Raw genomic sequence first — 21,150 nt, 5'->3', positions numbered from 1 at the left:
ACGAACCATGGCATGGTGTGACTTCTTATAGAGATCTTTGTGGATTTGAAGCAGCGTATTTTTTGTATATGTATTTTTTAGTGGTGGGACTTGAAAGTCTTGGAAAAGTTGTGAGGTTGGGTAGTCTGATGGTTTTTTTATTAAAATTTTTATTAACAGCCTTTGAGTGATTTCTAGCGCTAAAAGTAATTATTTGTAAGCTCCCCCCCATGCAAATTTTCTCTCGACTAGCATGCTGGAAAACAATGAAAAAAAATGTATATATAAAAATGTGTATATATTTTATACAGCTACAACCAAAGATATTAGAAGAACGAGATGTGCTATGAGCAGTTCATACTGAGCGGAATTGTTTTGCCCAGTGTCGCCGGTTTTGTTCACCAATACTATATACTATAATACTACTGCACACCTTCGCTTACGCTAAGGTATCCGCACTAATACATAGAACAGATTTCTGTGCGTACACGTCCCGATAGTATTCAAAGTACCCTAATTAGGTAGTACTCCGCCTACGGTCCGGCGGCCAACATAGCATATCTCGTTCTTCTAATATCTTTGGCTACAACCATCAAGCCTCCATTCAAGGCGGCACGTCAGCGCTAACTACGCGTATAAAAAGCATGTTTTATCAATTTTGTTTTTGTTTGTGAAAAATGTTTGCTAAACAAACCAAAAAAAAACAAAACGAGCACAAACAAAAAGCATTTGACATCCCTGGTACAAAGAATGAAGCACGGTTGTTATCTAAATTCAAGGGAAGGGGCGAATGAAAGGGGCGGCGGGTGTTGGGGTGGGGGGCACAATATTATCAGAGTGGATGTTTTTTATTCAGTGCTTGATAGACGTACTACCAACGGGAGATACGAGCACGTGAAAGTAGTATTTCAATGAACATTCTGTTGGATTTAGGAGGATACAGTAATACGATGAAAATCATACAACATGGAATTTGAAATCAGTAGCGGTTCGTGGCCTATTTTATTGGAAATTCAGTCGTAGATTAAAGAGAGATAAATAGTGATAATAGATAAGCACATAAAAAATCCTGTGTTGGTCTTTTCAAAATTATATATAAATTTTTCTCTAGATCTAAAATAATTGTCATCCCAACACTGTCCTTAGAGTAAAACGTCTGTGGCTCAGAAATATAGTTTCAGCTATTATTTTTTTTAAGTGAAGCCGCACAAGAGTTCCAACTGCTCCTGATCATCTGGTGCCAGTGAGACTATGGCATCATCAATTAGGGTTTGTTGTTAGGCTAAGGGTAGTTGAGAGGGGAAGGAGATGGAGGAGATATGGTCAACAAATACAGCCAAAGCCATTTCAAGCAATGTTTCAATTTTGAATGGTGGTCTTACACCAGGAAGATACTATGAATATCTTCCACTCTAGAACGTGCCATAAATATACTACAGGGTTTTCCAATAAGAGGTGTTATTTTGAATAGCCCGCTATTTCGGTAGATGTTACTTTTGAAGCTGCCATTTTTTGACATTTGACAAGTAGAAACTACACCATTAATAAAAATGGAACGATACACTCTTCAAAAACGCATTGAAATTATTAAAATTCACTTGAGTGAATCAAATGCAAATCATCTAGAGTGATGAGGCCCATTTCCACCTCGGTGGCTTCGTCAACAAGCAAAATTGTCGCATCAGGGGCTCAGAAAACCCAAGACTTATTGTTGAAAAGCCTCTCTATCCTCAACGTTTGAATTTTGGTGCGGTTTTTCGAAAATGAGGCTGGAGCAACAGTTACGGTGAATGGATCGCTATCGAGAGATGATTAATGATTTTTTATGGCCGGAATTGGATGGTATTGATCTAGACAACGTTTGATTTCGACAAGACTTCACTACGTGCCACACAAGCAACGAAATCATTGATCTTTTACGATTGAATATCAAAATAACACCTCTTATTGGAAACTCCTGTATTTTAAATGTCTTCTCTAACTATTTAACCCTCTGCATTCCAATAGGTTCCACCCTTCCTGCGTACTACCCGCACGCTGTTCCCGGTGCCGTCCACTGAATTAAAATCCAAACTCCTATTTCCCGGCACACGTGCACGAGTATGAGAAGCACATTTTCTTTGTTTTCCCTTTGTAATATTCACCCGAACGGCGTGTCGGATTTTGCGAGATTAATTCCTGCAGGGTAGGTAGTGCCCTGTCATAAATTTTGTAGATCGGATATTTATTTTATCAATTCAAAGGTTTTTTACGCGGTGTAATCGTGAAATCTGAATATGTTTCATAGATTTTGCAAATATTGTTTTGAACAGGTATTAAATGCATCAGGATCTTGTTTTTAAATTTTCTATTTATATAACCTACTTTAGTTTTAGAGATAAAATAAAATGGTTGACAGTACTCGTTGCTTGAACGTAAAATATGTGAACAAAGGAAAAAATACAAAAATCAATACATTTTCATCAGTAACCATACTAAATTATTAGTAAACTACTAAAAATCAGATATTAAACTCAATTTCAATCATAACGATTCACAGCTACCCACTGTAATGTTTATATAAGTAATTTTGTGCAAAAAAATCGTTTATTTTGGAAGAATAGTATCCGCATTGTTTTTGAATTTATATAAATAATTATTTATTTGTCAGATTTTAGAGAGTTAAGACAGAAAACATTATACTTTTTGCTTGGGTTTGAGATTTTAAATTATAAAATTCAGTGATAAGTTAAACTGCAGTTCATATGACGTAGGCCTCGAGGGAAATTATTTTCGTCAGGGCCTCCTTTGTGGAGTTAACGTAAGAAATAAACGGTTTTCCTTGATTTGAAAACAAGGAGAAAAAAAATTAACTAAAAGCGTTGAACTTTATGCGATGTTTCCTTCAATTTCTATAAACAACTCTTAAAAAAACAGATCGTAATCAACACAAGTAATAAAAAAAAACATGTAATCAAAGGTATATTACCTCCGCAGCTGGCTTGCCTCCGACTGACATACACTCCAGTTCCACTTGCTGGTCTTCCGTGGCGGTGAGGTGAGGACCTTGAACTATCTTGGGCGGATCTGGAGGTACCAACACTGATAGGGTGGCGAAACGTGAGCGGATCATAGTTTGACCTGGGAAACAAAAAAAAACAAATGGTTAGAATAAACTTGTTCGTACATTGGAGAATCGATTATGCTTTTGGAGGTTGTAAGGATTAACATTATAATGCATAATTTCTGATTTGAAATAATTATTAAACCGATTGTATAGTATTACATCATGTGTTAAAATTGGTTCCATGATAACTCAACACAGTGACTATTCAACACACCTTTAAAAAGTAATTTAAAGTCATTAAAAACGATGAATTTTTTTTTTAAACCTAACCGAGCCTAACCAACTTAACCCAGTTAATAAAGTTTTTGTTTCATCACTTTCCATGACTTTTTAAAGATGTGATGAATTATCATTTTGATGATTTATCCGGTCACAGTTTAAAATATAATGTGTTAATTAGGACAATTTGTGTACATATCACTTGAAGGACGCTTTGCTAAAAGAGAGATTTTTTTATTAAATCTTTAACAAATCAGAAGAACCTGTTTATTTATTTATTTATTTATTTATTTATTTATTTACGGACAAATAGTCCATTAACAACATATTAATTACACGAATAAGTTTTATAAACAGAGATGACAGTGAAAGGAGAGCATATATAAATGAGGAGCGAAGACAATAACAATGACAATAATAATATAAAAGTAAGAATGGGAGATAATAATAAGTCAAAGCATGAAGATGGTTCAAAGGGCATTAGAAATTAGACATTGCGTATTGACTGTCGAAAGTCATTTAGGCATATACCACAAAATTCAATGCTTTGACTTGACAGTGAGTTGACAAGTCTCGACATTCTGGACAAAGGAGAATGGTATCCATAATTGGTAGAATGTTGATTGACGAACAGCAATTCATTATTTCGGAGTCTACGGGAAGGGATGTTGAATTGGATAAGTTGCAACAAAGCAGGTGAGTCTGTAATACCATTGATAATCTTGAATATGCAAATCAGATCAGTGTCCCTTCTACGTTTCTCCAAAGAAGAAATGTTTAAAGTTTGTTCAACTTCATCATATGAGTACTCTCCTCTTTCAAGACCCAACCTCCAAGCGATTCCTCGTAGGAAGCGATGTTGTACGGATTCTATGTGACAGATGTGGACAGCATAGAAAGGAGACCAAATAACACTTGCGTATTCAAGGTGAGGGCGAACTAACGAGCAGTAAAGAGTTTTAAGGGTACTTATATGTTTAAAGTCAGAGGTTATTCTATGAACGAAGCCAAGTAGTTTAAGTGATTTGTTAACAATGTTGTTAATGTGCTCACGGAAAGAAAGTTTGCAGTCTAGAGTGACCCCAAGATCCTTGATAGATGTTACAGTAGATAAACAAACATTGTTTAATTTATAATCAAACTGAATAGGTTTTTTGGTTCTATAAAAGGACAAAATTTTACATTTATTTATGTTATTGTTTGTTCATGAGAATTTGTTCATGAGAAGTTATAATTTATACGACAGTTTCCGTTGAACGTACACATAAAGTTATTTCTTAGACCTTCTGCAGCACAACATACTACGTTAAGAGTTACCAAACTTAGTAAATTCTAAAAATGCTTTTTTGCAACAGTTTCAGTTTTACTTATATTTTCTGGTAGCTAAAACTTGCCACGTAGCTACCAACCTGAGTCGTTTATACCATAATACTTTACGAAAGTTGTTTGAAATTTATAAAAGATAAATCGTTATTCTAGAACATTATTGTGAAATGTAGGCCTCAGTAGTTATTTCCGCTAATTAAGTCGCATGACATAAAATCGATCCTACATTTGGCAGATGTCCGAAAAAGATATTGCGACACATTTCCAACAATGTACCTTTCAGAAGATGGCCTGTAACGTCATGATTGGCCATAAACGCCCAATAATCCCCTCTCCAATAGGCTCATAACCTCGTGGTAATAATCTCTTCTCTGTCACTCTGGCATCATCCCTTAATTCATCTCTGAACTCCCCCCCGATCTCCCGACACCGGGGCACGTCTAATCGAGGAGATCTTACATCAATTGTCAGCAATCGGAAAGGATGTCCAATGTCTGTAATCCGCCACGATAAATGCGAAGACGAGACATTCCATGCTCAGTCTACAGAAATGGAAATAATGTAATTTAGTGTATTTCAGATACTATAAGTCTTGCAAAGTTTGTAAGAGATGAAAATGAATTATTGTCAGATAAGTCTAGAGACAAAGTTGTAGATCTTTTGGCAGAATAGAATTTAAATAAACTAATGTATGCATTGTCAAGTCAAAAAGATATTACAGTTTTAAATGTACGTTTTCAATGAGAAGGCCAAACAAACGAGCTGTATTTTTTGTAAAAAAAGTCTTGTTTGCTGAAAGAAAAGGACATTATAAACTTCAACTGACACTAGATTTATGTTTCTTATATTTAAGTACTGTGTGAACACGGCATGCGGCATCAAACAAAAGGATTTTATGTGCCACATGTTTGTAGTTGGAATTTCGAACAAAAAAACTTTTTTTTGCTTGTACTATCATGTAGAATCACTTCCCAAAGTTAGTGCACTTTACCCCCGGACATCCTGTATTACACATCAATCCTCCCTGTCTCAAGTATTATTTTACAGAATAACAATCCGCAGTCTCCAGTAATTCCATCCGACCACTGAGATGCACTAAAGCTGCACAGAACATGCTGTCACTTAAAGTTAGTTTTGATATCTTGCAACAAGTATACCGGTCGTGGTGACATTATAGGAGTAGGTAGGACAAATCCAGGATTTTATTGAGGAATCCTATCCACCAAGGATTTGCAAATACATGCTTATCTACGAGTACTTCAATTTATATATTGCGTGAATAACCTGATAATTCTCCGTCTATCGCATCTTTCGATTCATCAATATTTTTTTTAATCATGATTTTCTTTCGTAAATTTGATGTGGAATCACCCACGAATGGATTAAGTTCAAGATGAAATACTCACCGACAAAGGACACCCGTCGCGGCGTTAAAATCTGATGTCCCAGAAGCAAATTATCTCAAATTACAGCTGCGAGTCAAAGCATCTGATTTTAGCAGTTGATTTTAACAGACATCTCCATAGATTAATTCGTTAGCATGAAATGGCAGACTGCCAGCGAATTACCCGAATTATAATTATCAGAATAAGAATTATTATGAATTTTCAGACATTGGAAAAATCGTAAAATGTCAATCAAATTATGGAAAATTTCTGGAAATATTTTGAAAGTGATCTGTTACCGTAGTATAAAGATTGTTCAAGCAAAAAACTCAACATCTTTTTGAGAATTCTAACAAAAATAATTGGATGATCAAATTCCAGCTCAGACATTGATGTTTTTGGTCGATGTTTAGTAGTTATTTTAGTGGTTATTTTTTATATCGATAGGCCGTGTCTAGTCATATTTAGTCGATGAGCTCAGTAGATTAATTCGTAAGTAAATAGGTAAGTTATGATTCGATTCTCATTATAGTGAGTTAAATGTAACTCACTATCAGCTGTGAATAGCGCTATCACTTGAGCCAAATCCTAATTGGATAGTATCCAGATTTATTTATTTTTAACTACTGTAATTTTTTAGTATGTCCACTAATTTCAGAGAAATGCATGTGTGTAGGCGTGTGTGTGAGTGGAACCAAAAGTTAATAGAATGCATTTTCATTAACAACAAGTTTATCTGTCGAGTTTCAGCTCGAACGGATGTCAGGAAGTGGGTTAAATTCAATTTCCAATATTCCACATCATTCGCTCATTTATTTATTCATTAATTCAAGAAAACAAGATCGAAATTCAAATTGATGTATTTAAAAGAGAAAAAGATCTTTTTTTAAATCCTATGGTTTTTTTCCACACAAAAAAAAGTTCCATGGAAGAAACCTTAAAACGTTGGAATTTCGAAAAAGCGATTTAGCGTTTTACTTGTACTGTCATGTAAAATCACTTTGCATAATTATTCGACTTTACCCTTGGACTCTTGTATATTATAAATCATTTGCCAATGATGCTAGGACCATTGTATCTATAATATCTGTAAAACAAATATTTTATTTAAACAAATGAAAAATCGATCTCGAAATATTCAAATAAAATTCAATAAATAATTATGAGATTTGTTAAGATTCTGTTAGGGGGAGGAAACCGTTAAATAATGGGAGATTTATATGATTTAAGAATCCCAGAGTGGATGGTATTCCATCTACGAGGAAAATTTCCACATAATGATCTTGCGAATGGAGCATCATAATAGTACTTCAAGAGGCTTCAAAGCGATTTGTGGAATACGTGAAAAGGACGACAGTTTGAAAACCATTTTAAATACATACGTGTATGTAAAATCTATAGCCTGTCAATTAACTTTGAAAATCTAAATGAAAGTCACATTTATAAAGCAGATTCTAGTTTAAAGTTTTATGATTTTGTTTTCATTGCTTTCTGAACTTAACTATTTTCTTAGACTAATTATTTTATCGCTATCGCAGACACGTCAAATATCACGGTTTGTTATATTTGTAAATCTGAAAGTGTGATACCGATCAAAAATAAATATTGTCAATTTTCTCTTAAACGAATGATTCATGGACCCATCGCCAAAGTACACCTTATAGTATAAAATAATTTTCTAGCTTGTAACGTGCCCTTGATGTGATATTTGATAGAAACGGATAAATAATATTAAATTAGCTCGGAAAGCACGATATTATTTTAATACAAAATAATTCCACCTACACATCGGGGGTTTTAAAATTTACTATTTCCTTATAATACGACTTGTTCATCCCTTGTTCGTAGAATTCGTTAAAAACCGCTGGAAAATGATTTATTTTTTCTTCCCTTTTATTTTCTTTTGATTAAGGGTCAAATATTTTCGTTTCATTAACTCTGTGTCACTACTAGTGATGATGATGCAGAAATTGATGTTATCTTGCGCTATTTTCTGTGGTGTTGAACATCGGTTTAGTTGGAAAAAACCCAAGTAATGGAAGAAAGAAAATATTAATACTATTACGTAGTTCTTTTGATAATAATAAATATTTTAAGTTGTTTAGCGTGGGCTGTTCTGAAGAATGTTTTTAATTATATTAAATCAAAACTAACCGAGGTATTTTTAAAAGTAAAATTCAAAATTCAAACTGGTTTTGACTACCAAGGCTTCACTGGAAATCGTAATGAATAATATTAAGAAAGGGACTCTTATGTTTATCAATAAATTGTAGAGCGGATGGACGACAGCCAAAATAACAGAAGAGTTAGTAGGTAAGTAATTTGTTACACTAGAACAGCGTGATGGTTAGCTTTATCTTATTACTAGTCATCACCCTTATAAAAATCACGGGATATTTTAACTGTAGCATTTGTGTAGCTGAAAGTATTTATTTGAAAAAAAAAACATTGCCTCAAGATGACTGTTTTTCAAAAACAAACATTGGCTATTTTAGAGGCGATCAGAAATTAAATTTAGTTAGTAAAATTGAAAAATTACGACATTTGTCAAAAATTTAAATCAAGTAAAGACACATCTCAAATGCAGAACTATTAATTAATTCATTAAATTAAAATATTTGCTCTTTTCTGAATTTTGCCTATAATCAGGTCCTTATAACCATTTCTAGAATCACACTTGAATACAATGTTAACCCATGTTCAAGAGTTCATTGAATCGGAGTTACTGACAGAATCACAACCGAATTAGTATTTTTAATAATTCACTAAAATCCTTCATCGCCTTATTTATTGGAATATATAAAAATACTGATATAAAAAATATAATTATAAAACGTTTGTAGTTCGTTTTAACCTATCATCACATGTTTTAAGGACATCGATATTAGGAATACAAGTGGGTTCACAGCTATCACTAGGGCATGTGTCATGTTTGGGGATGCTGTTTGGAGGGTCTTGTTAGCAAATTTGTTGAGGCTTACCTTGAGGCCCAAGTCCCACTTGGCACTGGTACCTGGCGTCGTCTTCTAGTAGCACTGGATAAATATCCAGAGAGTAGTCACCTGCGAAAAAAATTAACACAAAATTTTATTAGAAATTTATGAATGTATAAATTAAAATTTAATCAAATCAAATTAAGTGATATTGCGAGCAAATCTAAGTAAATAGATGCACTTATAAAGCGGTTAGAAACAGTAATTTTGGTTAACGACAATATAATTGATTTGTTGATGTGAAATAACAGAACTAACCACAGAGATATTGCATTTCATGAAAACAAAAATATATTTTTATTTTTTTATTTATTTATTTATTTATAATGTATTACAAAAACATGGTAAGTAACACATTATTCCCAATGAGTTGAGATAAAACTCATTACGGGAAGTACAGACACATAAAATACATTTTACAAGGATATTACACTTTTAAAAAAATACAACATATTGAAAAGGCAAAGAAAAATAAATAAAAAAGGAAAAGTACATTGTTAAGAATAGAGATTTTAGAAATACTGAGAGACATCTATACACATGAAACATAGTAAACCAACATATGAAAGCGAGCGAAAATTCACTGGTTTAAAAACATTTTCAGGAAATAATCTTTAAGCGTTTTAACTAATATTTTTTTTTTTAAATATTGAAGACAATATAAGTGATTTCTAAACGAAAATCTGAAACAGAAAAATCAGAAAAGGAAACGGTCACATCTGGGACTCGAACCCAGGACCCTTGTCTTTCCGGGACAGTGCTCTACCAACTGCAATATTTTTTTTGTTAGTTACTGATTGCTTTATTTCATTAGGTAATGCATTGTATTGTCTATATGCAATATATTGTAATGAGTTAATACCAAATTTTGTTGTGTGGGTATATCTATGTGGGACGTGTGAAAATATAAAAAATAGAATAGCATCAAGTTTAGGTACTGTGTTAGGCTAAGGTTTGGGAGATACCTCGGGGCTGGAGCCCCAAAAATACTTGCTTCTGTGAAAAAGAGGGCACCCCGTCTGATTGAAAACCGTTGTTAAGATATAGGCATATAGGCAATGTAAGCATGGTGAGCCTCTTTTACAAGTATTTCAATGGAGCCTGTTCCAAGGAGTTAGTTGCATGGACCCCGTTTGCACCGGTGCACGTAAGCGAAACGCGATGGACAACCGTTCGCAGTTGATATTGGTTTAATGAGAACGAACCGATTCTTCAACTCGTTTTTGTGTAAATCGGCTCGTATCTGGGACAAAATATTGGCATCGGTTTTTTCCCCTTTATACTATCCGGGAACCTTCAAGATCCTTATTAATAAATCCTTTTTTTAATCCGTCTCATAACGCTACACATCCGCGTGGCGATATGGTTCCCTTCCGTATGTATTTCAGACTGACATAGGCACTCCTGTGAGGTTATTCAAACACAAACGTTCATGATATAAGAGACGCTGTGAACTAAGTTGAATATATTCTAGTCAGAAAAACCGCAAACTTGATCACGCCAGAGCTCACGATTTTATTTTTTATTTGTTTTTATGTGAATACCGCTCAAGATTCCCAACTGTTCCCAAACCGTCTGGAGCCAGTGAGACTATGGCATCTCCAATTGTGGTATATTTTGAAGCTGAAGGTAGTGGGGAAGGGAAGGAGATGGCGAAGAGAAAATTGGGGAAGTACCTGGCTATTCAGATCTGGTCACCAAACATGGCTAAATCCATTTCAAGCAACGTTTCTGTTCTAAATGGTGGTCTTACATCAAGGCGATACTGAGAGTATCTTCCACTCTGGAAATGTACTAGAAAGCGCTCTGTACAAATATAGGTGAATATGTACTAGAAACTATATGATAGCATATATTTTCTAGATTTTTTAGCTATTATTGTTTTTTATTTTTAGTTTTTTTTATATTTATAGCACATAGCACTGACTTAATCTTCACCAATCTTAACATCATGTCAATTAAACAACTATATTCTAAAACTATACTCATTTAAATTTATAAGTACAAAACCCAAGAAATAACAACAAACACGTACAATAGAAACACTAGATCTCATGATCAAAAACTTATCCAACAAATAACTACTAATACAACTTTTGGGCAAAAAGCTTCTTATATCATAGTACTCTATAGTAAAATACCACTCTCACTCAAAAACATCAACATTATAACATTTAAATCTCAAATAAAACTTAATGTAGGGAGAACTGAAATAGAAAATATACTGATATCAAACACAGACTAAAACCAAATCTACTAAACTGAACTATACAAAAAAAACACTATCTTACTTATTTTAAAATTATTTAAAAAAAATATATATACTACATGATATATGTTTATAATTAAATTCATATGTTACTTTGTTGTTGTATTAATTTCTTATAATTAAATTATAAAATGTAAATGAAATCCTCATCACGGGAGATCCCAGTGAGAATATCATTATATCTATATGTTACTAAGAAAAGAAGACAATAAATCATTATTATTACTATTATTATTATTTTACACGAAACGTATTACTGTCAAATCTAGGATTTGATTGCTTTTGTCGAAAAGAAACTTTTGCTTCGAAGTTGTTCCCTGATAACGCTTCAGATACATAATAATTATGTTACCAATGCCATTTATATGGTGGAGAAGAAATATGAAAAAAAAAGAATCTGTAAAGTAATTGAGAGCAAAAAATTGACGGGCTTCGAAAGAGACAAGATCTTTATTTCTTCTTCTATCGCGAAATCTCATGATTCCACTTAATTATGTCAAAATACTCAAACCCGCCGCTAATTACACAACTTTTCAAGATTTAATCTTAAAACGTTGCGCCAAAGCGAGTCCAATAATTCTTTCTTACTTGACAGTAAATGGAAAACTTTGTTCATATTTCTGAGAGAAAAAATTCTAATACGAAAACGGATTTCGGAGGCTCTACGGGCAATAAAATGTATTGTTATACAAAGAAAAAATATATTATTTCGCAAATTATATTCGGAAAGTTTTGTGAATTGGCGGAGTAATGCTATTTTTGTTGTATTTCTCTCGTTTGTTTTCGTTTCTTCGAGTTATTTTCCATTGGCGGTTTTCATCCGATCGATTTCAGGATTCGGATAGCGAAATGTATGAGTTTTGAATAAGTGTGTTCATCAATCTTGCAAAATGGAAAATGTCTTGGATATTATTGTGCGTTTGGAAATGATATTTTTTTGTCAAAAATATTGTTTATTTTAAAATAAAACAATAACTTAGTTAACACCATTTTTATTTATTATACTTAATGCGGACCGGGTTTCGCTGCAACCGTAGATTCTTGTATCAAAGATGGTTGTAATAATATATTAAGTATAAAAAAGAAAAGTTTTGTTTTGGAAGTTATTTTTTTATTTTAAATTATGACGTCACATCCAGATATTAAATAATTGAAGGCAATATTAGCCAATCTCAAACGAAAATTTGAAACAGAAGAGATAAAGTTGCATCTTTAATTTGAACCCAGAAACCTGGTCTTGCCGGGGTTTTACTCTACTGAGCTAATTGACGCTATTACCTTTGATCATATTTCAAATCATACTTTCATTTTCTTAACGCGTATTTTTATTGGCATCTATCTTTATGTATGATCGAAATATTCAACTCGAACTAAATGCAATCTAGACAGGGTCTTAGATAAATATATTTTATTTTTATTTTAATGTGCGACATCTATTGACTTTTTACAAGTCAAAAATGAATATTTGTTTTAATTTTTGGAATGACGAATAGAATAAAATATCGACTCTGAAACGAAAATTAGAGGTATAAAATCCTGGGTTCGATTCAAAGACCGAATCTTTTTCTGATTTTACTGTTTCAAATTTTCGTTTGAGAGTCGCTAAATTGTCTTCAATTATTTAATATTACAATTTGAGGTTTTACTCATTAAATTATTCCATAAATAAAAATCAGTGATCTTATTGTGTTCTTGAGAAAAGCAGTCACTTTGTGATTTAAGAAAATCATAATATTATTTTTACTATATATGATTTAAATAAATATTGAACACGAGGGCCATTATTTCAAACCAAAAATCTTTCCGCTGTCTCCATCGTCCAGTGTATACGAATATCTTAATCTTCGCAAATAATAAAAAATCAGTTGGATGAGACTTCCTCATTTCTTCCAATAGTATTTAATAGATTCAGGGCCAGTCAAACATACCCTCATTGGAAAACCAAACTGGGGGAAGTTTTTATGATTTTCGATATCCTACGTGAGGTTAACGCAAAAATAAATAAAAACCTTAATAAAACGCATTAAGAAGACGGATTGCCTATCATCAAAAGAGATGGATGTCTGCAATAACCGTTGTTTACGATATTTTCTGCTTTTCATTAAAGCCTTTACGGTTGGCAGAACGTAGTCCCTCTAAGGGGTCCTGTTCTCTTTATATTACTGAAAAGGGTATTATTAATACAATTGCTAAGGTGTTTATTGTCAAAAACCATATATATATGACCGGAAACCCTTAAATGGTTTGCAAAAGTATAGCGGATAGAACAGAATACCTAAATAGTTTTAAGACAAAATATTACCTAAAATTACAACGTCGATGAAGTACTTTGAACAAGCCTTAGAGTATTACTTGCCATTACATACATCACTGGCACTTCGTTGTACAAAGAACAACAAATAAATTATTAAATTATTATGACGCTAGTTTTCCGGGGCATCATTCATTAAAATACATGATAAACATACACAGCATTCTATCTTGACATCTATGTTTTATGAATCAGCCTTTATTTGTGTTAGGTTATCGAAATATATGGGATGAAAATAAAAGTAAGGCTAAAACTAATAACTGGCAATTGGTCAGTGTTGAGTTAAATCCTTTTAGGTTGTCATATTATAACGGTACAAACTATGTATCTAAAACACTAACAGATAGAAATGGGTATTTTAAATTTCACTAATGAAGCCATTTAGAGAAAAATTTCATTTTCAAAATGTGGTTTTCACCAGCAACGTCCACCAAAAATAATTATTAAAACTAGCTTCTTCAAACAACACCCCATTTTAATATTAAAAAGGGGTTGGTAGTCTGGTTCTTTTTTAATTACTGCTAAACCACCGTCGACCGTTTTTAAAATTGCTGATTGCAGAGCAAAATGTCCTAAAATTTTCCCCGTCCTCGGAGACAATTCAATTGAGATGTACTTTGAGACGAAATAAGCGAGTAAGTAAATACATTTCAAAATTCTATGCTTCTTAAACTGTTTCTGCTAGAACTTTTGATTGTAAGTCGTCTTTAATATCTCAATTAAATTTAAAATAAAACAGTGAATTATTAAAATGCTAATTTGCCTTGAGTAGCGTTAGAGTGAGACGGAAAGAGTTACCTGTATATAAGTAGTTACACTAGCTCAAAATCTATCTCTCAACCTAGATCTCAGCTTGTATAGGCAATAATCTCAATTAAATCCATATTTATTAAATCGCGTATTTCATCAATCAGTTATTATGAATCTAAAAAGTAATTCCTAAACGCTCATAATAATATAACAACATCAAAACCCTCAAATAATATAGAAATTAATGAGAGCTATATTTCTATTCCTTCATAAGACATTTTTCCAGCGTCGTTTGATGATGTATGCAATACTCAAAGTCATAAAATCAAAATTGTCAGTACTTTGAAACGAACATGATTTTATAAATAAATTTTTGTGCGTTCGTAAAACGCACAAACTCAATAAACACAATGTAAAATGCTTTCACAGTAAATTTTGTTTGAACTATAGAGTTGTTGCACTGATTGAGTGTTTCCTTGGGACCAGAAATACTTAGGTTCCTTAGAACTTGAGCGATTGGTTGTATGTATACATTTTATTTAATATATATAGTTCCTTAATATATTTTTATGAAAACATATGAACTATTCAAAGTCAATTAATCTACCTAGATATGTCGTCAATCCGATATTTTTAGGTCTCTATAAATTTGGCAAATTATGACGAGCGATCTATCAAAATATTTTTGCAAATTTGCTTTTAATATTCCATAAAAGAGGAAGGCAAAGCCGTAAATATGACTAACATTTCCAAAGCGCTGCAGGAGCCCAAATAATGTTCCGTTGGAATTATGTCATATTAAACTTTCTATGTTTGTAACAAAGTCTAAAAAAGTTAAATTTGCTTATATTCTATTTACTGTCCTAGTATAAAAGTTGCGCAACATTACTTATTCATTACACATAAACCGGGAACGTAAAAGCTGCTGAAATATCACAAGTATCAAAACCATTAACTCATATAATCAATACAAGTTTTCAAAGCGGAGTTTTTCCATCCATGTACAAACAATCTGTAATTATACCAATATTTAAAACCGGCAATCCGGAAGAACCAACCAATTACCGCCCTATTTCTTTACTATCAAACATTGCAAAAATATTTGAAAAAATTGCCAAAAAAAGAATAACTCAGTTCATAAAGATTAATAATATAATTCACGAAAATCAGTTTGGATTCATGGAAAACAAAAGCACAAAAGACGCCATTGCTAAATTATCTAGTACCATACAAGACGCTTTAGACAAATCATTAAAATGTGTTGGTATTTTTGTTGATCTCCAAAAAGCCTTCGACAGCATATCTCATGTCAAACTAATACAAAAATTAAAGATCGTAGGTTTTAATGACACAGCATTAAGTTGGCTAAAAAGTTATCTTCACCAAACAACACAAGTTGTAAAAATTAATCACGCATCTAGTCTACCACTCACAAGTGATTTTGGGATACCACAAGGTACTGTTTTGGGTCCTTTACTTTTTATCATGTACGTAAACGATATTTTCAAACAAAACCTCAGTGGAACAGTTATATCTTACGCAGATGATACAATTATCATAATTAAGGGTAATGACTGGAAAATTGTAAATGAAAATGCAAATAATGACATCCAAATCCTAAAAAACTGGTTCGATACAAATCTACTTACAATTAACGCAAAAAAAAAACAGTTTATATACCATTCACAATAAATAAATTCAAAACTAACCCCAACATTCATATAATAATACACAACAAAAAATGTAACAAAGATGTTTGTAATAAATCATGTACCATACTAAACCAAACAACTGAAATAAAATACCTCGGTGTAATTGTAGACCAACATATGAAATGGAACAGACACATATGTGAACTTGTTAAACGCATTAGAAAATGTATCTATATATTCATTAGATTAAGAAATGTTCTCAAGATAAACAACCTGAAAAAAGTCTATTACGCACTAGTCCAATCATTACTTCAGTATGGAATCATTGGGTGGGGAGGTGCATATGAAAAAATTTTAAGCTCTGTTAAAGTGGTACAAAAACTAATTATCAAAGTAATTTTGAAAAAAAAACCAACTTTCTCTTCAGCATCATTGTTAAAAATTTTCGAAGTACCAAAAATTGAAGACCTCTATAAAAAAGATGCAATATTACAAATATATAAAGAAACTGTAGTAAAAAAACTTAAATTTAACTCATCCTTAAGGCATAATTTTAACATCCAAATTCCTCTATTTTCAACACAACAAATGCACAATAACTACATTTACAAAGGCATAAGATATTTTAATAGTCTTCCCGAAGAAGTGAAAAAAATACCAGATTTTATTTTATTCAAAAAGAAGGTCAAATTTATCTTTAAAAAAAATTAATATCACCTATCAAATGTTATAACTTCAATTCATGTTACAACCAAAATTAACGTCACAATCCTCTTTTAAGTTTATATTTATTGTACTGTAATAATGTTAATTACTGATATAAACATGAAATAATTGTCAAATAACTCCTACGCCAAGCTCAAGAGCTAGCACTCTTCATTGGAGTAGAAATTCAACAACATATGTTTTACACTATTACTTATTATTACCTAATTTTATGTACAATGTAACAATGTTATAAGTTAAACAATAAAAAAAAAATAACTACATATATTATTTAAGCAAGATTTTCATCAAAAATTTATCTTTCAATTTTATATTTGGCATCTTCACGAAAAAGAAAATAAACAAATAAAAAAAATTCTGTGTTTAAAACCTCTTTATTTGAGTTACGAACGTCGTATGTTAACAGTTTGATTGTTATTATCCTGATGAAGATTGAAATCAACCTAAACCAGTGTATCTGCAAAACTTAAATAAAGTGGTTTTAAACAAGGAACTTTTTCCATTTGTGTAATGTTATACCATAAAGTGTTTGCTAAAAACATTTTACATAATTATAATGAGCGAAAAAAATGTGTGAGGTTTTCTCAAAGCTCTTTTCATATCGATCTTTCAATTATTATTTGGTTCGAATCGAAAACTTTGAGAAGAGTCCGACTGATCCATTTATCAACGATTTAATTATTTCGTGCCGCAATTAAGAAATTTAATTATTGCTACCCTTAATTTCCAAGCGACCGCCACTCTATAATCCAAAACACTGGATTTTTCATTGTTAAGGCGGAGCTAGTAACGAGATTACGAAATTGTTTTCTGCTTGTCTTAATATTTGTTTAGACAAATCTGGTTAAAGTCGAAATCGCGTGATTGCAAGAATATAGACAGTTGAGGGGTTAGAAATCTAAACGACTTAAAGCCCCTTCCTTGCAACAGCTATTTGCATTTAAGGAATTTGCTCTTTCACTACCCCGTTGGCGGAGCGTAAGCTCCTTGGCTCCAGACGGAGATGAGACAAATAATTCGATTAATTTCAAATACAGATTTAAGGATAATAGTATCTTACCTCATAATCTACGCATTCATAGATGGCGTTAATTTTTTAAGTTATGACTAATTAAATAATTTTACCCGTACACAAACCAATGGTTTCAAGAAAGGCCTACATATACAATATTGTATCAGTTATTCAATCTAATATTTTGTTTGTATGCCATTCTTGAAATAAATTAGTTTATTATTTGGACAAAACTTCAATTCATGTTGCATATCTACAAACAAATAATTGGTCTTAATATTGTAAAGCATAGCTCGCAAAAAGTGTATTTTCATAAAATAATTAAACTACCGCGAAGATTTTAACGCAAATTAAAATAAAGTATATTCGTTTCAGCCCCAAAGTAAGAATTCCATACATACAGATTTGAAAGAAAACAGCGGTGAACTAAAAAAAACTAAGGTGCATAAAATTTACTTAAAAAGTTAGGGTTATTATATTACCACAGTTTAAGCAAGAAGACTTCATTGCAAAAAATGTCGACCAATGCACCCAGAACGCGCCTATGAAGAGAAAAAAACTATGGGATATGTCGTACAACATTCCAGAATCTAAAACCCAGACGGTGCCAAAAAGTACGTCCGAAGCAAAAATTGTTGTTAGGTGCGCAGGGATGAGGCAATTTTTTATTTTTTAAATCAAACCACACAAGAGGCCCTGAGGAAAATAATTTCACTGAAGGCGTTTGTCATCTTATGGAATGCTGTGTGGAAATTCTTTTTTAAAGAAAGCAAGAAAAGAAAGTTACGGGAAGATAAAAGGTATGAGGGTTAGGTAAGAATCTAGCGATCAGTATGTCCAGGAGTGACGGACATAAAAACATATCCATCCCACTGCGGCGCAAAGCGATCGAGAGACAATCGAAAGACAAAGAGAGTCAAAGGGTCTCCCCAAACCAGGCTCTCCCGATCTGGCACGCCACGTAGTTGGTGGACGGGTGCATTCTGAGCACTCCTCATCCGATGTACCCGAGCACCCCTTCTAATTTAATGGTTTCCAGGGCGGCGTATTTTGTTTCGGGTTATTTTGTGAATGCTTTTAATATTGTTCTAGCATTTAAAAATATATATATTTACAATTTTGAAAAAGTTAATTCATGGCGGAAATTAATTTTAATATGATTTATTTATTCAAATTCTCTATAACGGTCGAAAAAAAGTTTTCGAATTTTAACAAATGTGTTCTTTTAAATAAAATTAATCACAAGTCGATTATCTTGATTGAATAGTGGATTACGTGAGCGATTATTTTTTTTGAAAATTGAAATGACTTCGTAAATCGAATTTCAATTATTAAAGAATTATATATAGGTATAAGTGTTTTTTTAAATGTTTTTCTACTTTTTTGTTATTTATGCGGCAAAATAAATCCTGTCACAAATTAATATGAACGTCTTTTCTCATATTAACTACCACAAATCAAAGAAACAAGCGCGTATAACCCAATATGTGCGGCTGTCTAAAGGTTAATAAACAAAGAAACAAGTGCATATAACCCATTATTTGCGGCTGTCTAAAGGTTAATGAATACAGAAACAAGTGATTTTAACCCAATATGTGCGGCTGTCTAAAGGTTAATAAACACTTTTGAAAATACGTGACTCCAAAATATATTCGATGAAGAAAAAAAGCTGCTCAGAAAAATCGACACTCTTTCCAGTTGAACTCCCAATGATTAAGGCGACGAACCTCCACTGATTTTGATTATTAGACCAAAGAAAAGCTTATGAAATTGAGCATTTGAACATAAAAAAATCATAAATTGGAAAACATTTGATCAATTTTATCAGAACTACGGTAAAACTGAGTTTTATTTGGGCACACAGACACATATAAAAAAACATATTTTTCCCCTCCCCACTCCCAACAGACTCGTAACGCACCCCAGCAATTGAAGATGCTATAAACGCTTTTGCGAGGTATCTATATAAAAAAAATTGGGGCACCACTCAACACCAAAAAATTAAACACTAGTACCTGCGAGCTCCACAAGCTTTTCTGTCCGGTTCAAGTAAATCAATGCAAAATAAACTATAAACAAAATATTGCTTGGCTTGAAGAAAATAAGTAACAATGACAATAACGTAACATCAAAAGTGGAGATTTTAAATTACCAGATTTACAAATGTAAAAAGTCCACAAGAGAGTATTTCTCAGATATTTTATGTGTATGTTACTTTTCCGATATTTATATTAACAATCTTGCTATGAATTGAATTTGTTTTATGTACATTCTATACTCAAGGTAGTTTTACATAATTCAGTATTGAACTAAATTAATGTTACATCCTGTATTATGTTTATTAAATAAAGCTACATAAAATTTTGGTTTTTCTTAGTTTTAACCAACAACATTCTGTTGTCATACAATTTTATTTTTACTTTCAGTGTGTTTTATTCTTATTATGTTGCTTTATTAGAGGTACAGTCAAAAGAAGGAAATATATAATTGGTTTTATTTTTAGTTATCTATGTACACACTGTCGATTTCTTGAAAATAAATTAATAAATATCCCCTTTTTACATTTTTATCCTCACTGCATGTTAAATAGCTTTATTATTTATTTATTACAAAATAATACATTATTATGTTATATATTGTTATGTTATATGTTGTTATATTCCCAGTGAGTTAACAAAACTCATTTCGGGAAAGACAACATTATATTAAAGACAAGACAACATAGATACATTAAAATAAATAAACGCAGAAGTTATTTTGGAGTCCCAAAGAAAGAATGTGTCAGTCATTAATAAAACTGCTGAGGAAATAGCTTTTAAGAGCTTTTTCCAATGTTTTTTGTTCGTTGCCTAAAGTTTTGGATTACTAGGTAATGCGTTATATTGCTTATGTGCAATGTATTGTAAGGAGTTAATTCCAAATTTAGTCGTGTAAGTAGATGAAGATAAGTGTATTTGATTTTGTGATCGTGTTTTGTGCTGGTGTATGTCGAAATTAAAGACTGGTTTATACTTTACAGTAGTTAATAAACATTGTAAATAGGTAAAGTACCTACTCTAACAGGTATGTTATGGATTCATTATCATAATTAAAATGTTCTTGTTTACATATTTATCTAAAACAAATCGTAAACTAAATTTAACAATGGAAACCACCGCGGTAACTGAATCTGTTACCATTTGATGTCCTTCATTCTGTAGTGGAGATTTTCTACGGTCGCATTTCCCAGTATCTGGCACAATGGACCGCGGACTTATCTCAGCAGCCATCTACCAATATTGGAATATTCCGAATGAACGTGGTTTAAACTCCGAGGCGTGGATAGAATAGAAAGGAAATATTATTATCTAATCTACATGGCACTTTCAATCGCATTGAGATAACAATATTATTTATATGTACATTTTGATGGGCGCAGGATT

At 32.2% G+C, this 21,150-nt stretch overlaps 1 protein-coding gene across 1 annotated transcript in view; it reads right to left on the bottom strand.

Annotated features, from left to right (window-relative positions):
• Window positions 1–21,150, bottom strand: part of LOC149413820 (irregular chiasm C-roughest protein-like) — a 116,679-nt gene that overhangs the window by 82,986 nt on the left and 12,543 nt on the right. Inside the window, exons 3-4 of the mRNA XM_089644692.1 lie at window positions 8,997–9,077; window positions 2,948–3,099 (exon numbers count right to left, since the gene is read on the bottom strand). Coding sequence (XP_089500818.1) covers window positions 2,948–3,099; window positions 8,997–9,077 — 233 coding nt within the window. The remainder of the gene's footprint in view (window positions 1–2,947; window positions 3,100–8,996; window positions 9,078–21,150) is intronic.

This window comes from Hesperophylax consimilis, chromosome 21 (assembly GCF_061612785.1).
Source record: "Hesperophylax consimilis isolate HC1 chromosome 21, BYU_Hcon_1.0, whole genome shotgun sequence".
Classification (NCBI taxonomy): Eukaryota; Metazoa; Arthropoda; class Insecta; order Trichoptera; family Limnephilidae; genus Hesperophylax; species Hesperophylax consimilis.
Note: the sequence above shows the minus strand (reverse complement) of the source record. Positions and strands in the feature narration are given on the sequence as shown.